Below are 4811 nucleotides of genomic sequence, written 5' to 3' on the forward strand. Positions count from 1 at the left end.
TCCATCAGAGCAGAGCTCTCTAACCCTGAAATCCCACATCCTCCGTCACCAGCGCTCCTTGGTATTTTTATTTTGAGGATCCTTTAGTAAAAAATGAAAGACAGTTCCCATCCCTGCATCAGAGCGCTACCTGTTGGATCTATGAACGGTTTTCTTTGCTTGCAACCAAACTAGCAGGAGTAGTGGAGTTTGGAGATGCAATCTACTTCTTAAATCTATCTTTGCTCTCCTTTAATTTATCCAGAAGTTCTGCAATCTCTCTTTTTCTCTCCCTCCCAGCTCGGCGGTCGGCTGCATATTTAATATATTAAATGTCTCTTTTTATTATGTGACAGCTTCTCCTTCCAAAGCAAACATGCAGCCAATCCTTCCTGATTGGTAATGAAAGCAAATGATTCGCTCCATTCTTCTTTGAATCCTCTGTTCTCATCAGCTATCTTTCTTTTTCCCTTTGTTTAGGTTCAACTTGTCGCCCTGCTTATAGCTTCGGTGAAAAGAGGGCGCAGGATAGGCTGCATCAGAATGGAGGATCTCTGCAGAAAGGAGGACCTCTGCAGGATGGAGGATCTCTGCAGAATGGAGGATCTCTTCCTCCTTTCAGAGGAAGCCTTCCATCACCAGGATGGTGTGAAACTTTGACTTCACACCTTATTGTGTAACTGGATGCTTTTAGTGCATAAGGGTTTTTCTAAGTGTGAACAGAGGAGGCATGAAAGGAGGCGTTGTTCTGTCAGCTTGGCATACCGTGTCAGGCCAGCATACCCTTAGTAACACACATGCATGCATGGTCGTTATTAGCGGTTATCAGTCCCATAGAATGGCTTCAGGTTGCGCCAGTAGGCTCAGTAGGCTGTTAATCCTTTTTTCCGCCCCGTGGAATTAATTAATATTTTTAAATGTAATCTAAATATAATTTCAGTAGTTCTTCATGTAATGTAAAACGCGGTACGCTGGTCTGACAGAGCAGCGGCTCTCTGAGTGATTAAAGCCTCCAGCGCTGAGGGGCTACAGGCGGACAGTCTGACACCTACATACCTGCAGGTGTCTAACAATGTTGACCACCTCCCGGGTGGAGTAGGGGTAGGTGATGGTGCCCTGGTCAGCCATGGACCGCAGCTCTCCGAATGCGGCCACCAGTTTCTGCAGAGTGGCTTCTGGGACGTCGGGGCCGTACTGTCTGAGCATGGCCAGCTCCGCCTGGGGCTTGGGGTTGTCCACGGCGTGGCAGCTGAAGATATCACCTGTTGGTGCACAGAACAGTTCCCTCCTTTTATCTACAGCATCTCCTGTTAAAAAAAAAACATTCCTGGGTTTCCCAGCAGAGGATCAAACCTCCTGGTTCTAACAGCTGCTTCACCGTATTACACCTTTCATCATCCAACAAGCTTCTGACGTACGAAATGGTTCCAACAACCAGGGAAACATTTAAAGAGATTAATACTGTGATGACCAAAGAACGAACCGATGAGTCGTCCAGAAGCCGAAACCTCTTCCCATCCTTTAAAAATCAGCTCAACATCAGTACCAGGACCAGAGGACCTAAAACTTTGTTTATTGCTCTGGTAGAAGCATAAATCCTACTGTCTAAAAACACTTTTTACTCCAGGAAAAGGAAATATGGCGACAGCAGGTGTTTCAGCTGAGCGATATAAGGCAGCGGTTTGGATTTCACGCCGAGGACGTCGAAGAAAAGGCGCTCATTTGTAAGAAAACCATTTCTGCAGCAGCACAAATTTATTCCACCACCTAAGAAGTCAACCATAAAGAAATTAATTGTCTGGATGAAACTAATTATTTGGATGGTTTTTATATTTTTTAAATACCAACAGGCCAGAATGAAAATGAGCTTAAATGAAAGAAAACTAACGAGTCTATTTTAGAAAAAGAGTAGAATAGTCAATAATAGTCAATTATTTCTACTTCAGTAAGGTAATGAAGTATTTGTTCTTTGATCCGTGGCGCTCCTGAACAGGACACAGATACAGCACCTGCGTTCAAACGTTCAGTTTGTTCATTTCATTGCGTCTTCATTGACGTTTTTTTTTTTTTTAGATTTATTTTCTTTAAAGGAAAAATGGAGAAAAACAAAAAAACCCAAAGTATATTAAAAATATGGAGCTGGTGAGTCGGACAAACAGAACAACATGTGGGGGAGGGGGCATAAAAACTGCCACCAACACCGGAAATATAAGAGTCCAAAGCAGGAAACATTCTGGGTACATGTTCTAAATGAGATTGAGGTCCAGACTTTGACTAGGCCACTCCAGCCATGCGTTTAGGGTCGGTTTCCTGCTAAAAGCGCCAGGTGTGTTTATCTCTTCCACTCTGAGGTCTCCGTCTCCCTCTGAGGAAGAGAAGCGTCTTTTCAGCCTGATGCTGCCTCCATGTTTAACTGCTTTAAGAAATAAAACGTTTCTGTCCTAAAGGGGACAGTTGGACCCAGTATTTGAGGCGAGTCAGACAATGGGAGGATTCAAAATGTGTAATGACAGAAATAATCAAATAAAACACAACAGAAACACTGGCTGCTGAGGATAATCGGACCACAGCGGCTGCAGCGGGGAGCCCGGGTTCTGGTCCTTCTCCCTGGAGCCATCAGGGTTTTGGCTCGGAACGCGCAGGAGGTCGGTTTAAATTCCCGTAAGCCTGGCTCATAGGAGGAGACCAGTTTAAAGTTCGGCATTTATACTGGAACCACGTCTTGTCTATGTTCCTCTCTACCACTGAGCCCGCCTGTCTCCATCTGTGCGTGTCCGTCTGGGCACGCTTCTGAACCCGTCTGCGTCTGAACCTTCAAGCTCTGAGGATTCATGGAAGCCTGGATCCCTCTGTTCCTGTTTGGATGGGAAGCTCTGATCGAGCGGAGAACTCCTGGATTCCTGAACTGTTCCTGCCTGATCCGTTCTCCCCTGACCTGGATCGGCTTCCTGCATGTTCTGCGGCGCCGCAGCATCGGGGGCACTCTGGGTTGCGCCTCTCCCCCCTTTCTCCACAGTCACTGCAGGTGCGCAGGTCCACAGCAGCCCACTTCAGTTCTCTTTCTGTCTGTTTATTTTCATAAACATTTTGAACTTTCCTACTGACTGTCTCACCTTGAACACTGGGTCCATCTGTCCCGTTTTACGACCGTTTCCTAACAGAAAACTGAAACACTGCATCGCCGTTTATTCAACAACAGCTTCTTCTTGCATGAAGTTCAGGTTTGTGTTGAACTGTTTCTTCCACCAGAGCTGCGGGTGCGTGCAGCTCCTCCAGGGTGACCACTGGGCCTCTGGCTGCCCCCCGATGAGCAGCTCTGTTTATTACTTAAGCATCTGGAGGCATTTAAAGGTGTAGGAGGAGTAGAATAATGTAATTTTATTCCTCTATAACAAACATCCACCTTTCTAACCAAACCATACAGTAGTAGCCATTCGATATTTCCCCATTTTCCTCGGCTTGTCTCCTTCAATTACTTTTTAAAACATCAATCTTTGTACTAAAATATTCTTTCTGTCATGATTTGTGGACATTAAGATCTAAAGAGAAGCGCCATCTCCTGGTCAGACCCTGTAATTGAATGAAAGGGTGGAGTCAGAGTAAAAACTATGCACGCCTATGAAAAGGCCAGTGGCTGGAAGATGGAAGGGATTCTGCTGGGAGTTGGAGGGAAGTGGGCGGCCATTCGGCTGGCTTTTGACTGAGAACGGCCATTTTGAATGGCTGCTACTGTAAATGGACTGCCAGGTTTGCTTTAGCATCAGTGAAGGAGGGACCTTATGACTGAACCTGTGGTATAGCGGCTTGGTTTATGAATGTCTGGATACCTAGCGCTCCGAAAAAGTCATTCCCCAGGAAGGGAAAGCCCGGTCGGTTGGCCAGGACCAGCATCCTGAAGTCTGGGTGCATCACGATGATGTTGGGCCTCCCCTTGGCTTCGAGTGGATCTGGATTCAAACAGAAAGATTTGAATGAATAAAAGAAGAACAGGAGCAAATCCCGTAAGTGTACTGATCGCATTCTGGTCTCTGTTAGCCTCCGACTGCGTAGAGAAACATCTCAGGACGTCTGAGGTTCGATTTTCTCTCTCTAGCAGAACAAGATTAGCAGCTTTATAACTTTATACGAGATAAATGTGTTTATTTATTTTATTGGGAAACAAACATTTCTAGACTCTTTTCTAGACTGTGAGATCAGGACCGGCTGCCGTCTGTCTGCAGTGAGGGTACGCACCGGAGACGATCCGCCGCCCGTCAGCCAGGATCATCTCGCCGCTCTCCACCAGCGTTTTAAGGATGCAGGTGACGTTGGTGGGAGCTTTGTCGGCCTCGTCGATCACGAGGATGTGACCGTGCTTCACCGCCTTCACCTGTGAACGAGCGTCAGGTCAGACACGCCTGTGTAGGTCAGGCGGTTCACCGCAAAGTTTAATAAACGGGATTCTCAAACGGACCAGAGGCGAGTCCTCGTACGTAATGATGCCGTCCCGCACGGAGGGCTGCAGGGTCAAGGTCTGCACCGTCGTGTCCCTGGAGGAGGAAGGAAGCAGTGTTACCATGGAAACAGCATGCAGGTTCAGGTTTAAAGGTGTTTAAAAACATAAAGACAAGGAAAAGAAAGAAAACATGTTCATCAGAGGCGTCTGCTGGGATCATAGGATCATAATGATGATGAGAGATCCTTGAGCTTGACTTTAAACCATCTGCATCTATTTCACTGAGTTTTTTTTTTTCAAACACTCTTTGAATGCGTCATAAACCCCTCCTCCAACCAGGAATATTTTCTCGCACACTACAGCAACCGGCAAAGGAAATATGGCGACAGCAGGTGTT

The 4811-nt window shown here is 46.4% G+C and overlaps 1 protein-coding gene across 1 annotated transcript in view; it reads right to left on the reverse strand.

Annotated features, from left to right (window-relative positions):
- vwa8 (von Willebrand factor A domain containing 8) overlaps positions 1–4811 on the reverse strand; it is a 107069-nt gene that overhangs the window by 58502 nt on the left and 43756 nt on the right. Inside the window, exons 21-24 of the mRNA XM_015402540.1 lie at positions 4433–4508; positions 4213–4348; positions 3807–3926; positions 1036–1241 (exon numbers count right to left, since the gene is read on the reverse strand). Of these exons, the coding sequence (XP_015258026.1) occupies positions 1036–1241; positions 3807–3926; positions 4213–4348; positions 4433–4508 (538 nt within the window). The remainder of the gene's footprint in view (positions 1–1035; positions 1242–3806; positions 3927–4212; positions 4349–4432; positions 4509–4811) is intronic.

The sequence above is a fragment of the Cyprinodon variegatus genome, unplaced genomic scaffold, assembly GCF_000732505.1.
Source record: "Cyprinodon variegatus isolate N-32 unplaced genomic scaffold, C_variegatus-1.0 Scaffold1364, whole genome shotgun sequence".
Taxonomy (NCBI): domain Eukaryota; kingdom Metazoa; phylum Chordata; class Actinopteri; order Cyprinodontiformes; family Cyprinodontidae; genus Cyprinodon; species Cyprinodon variegatus.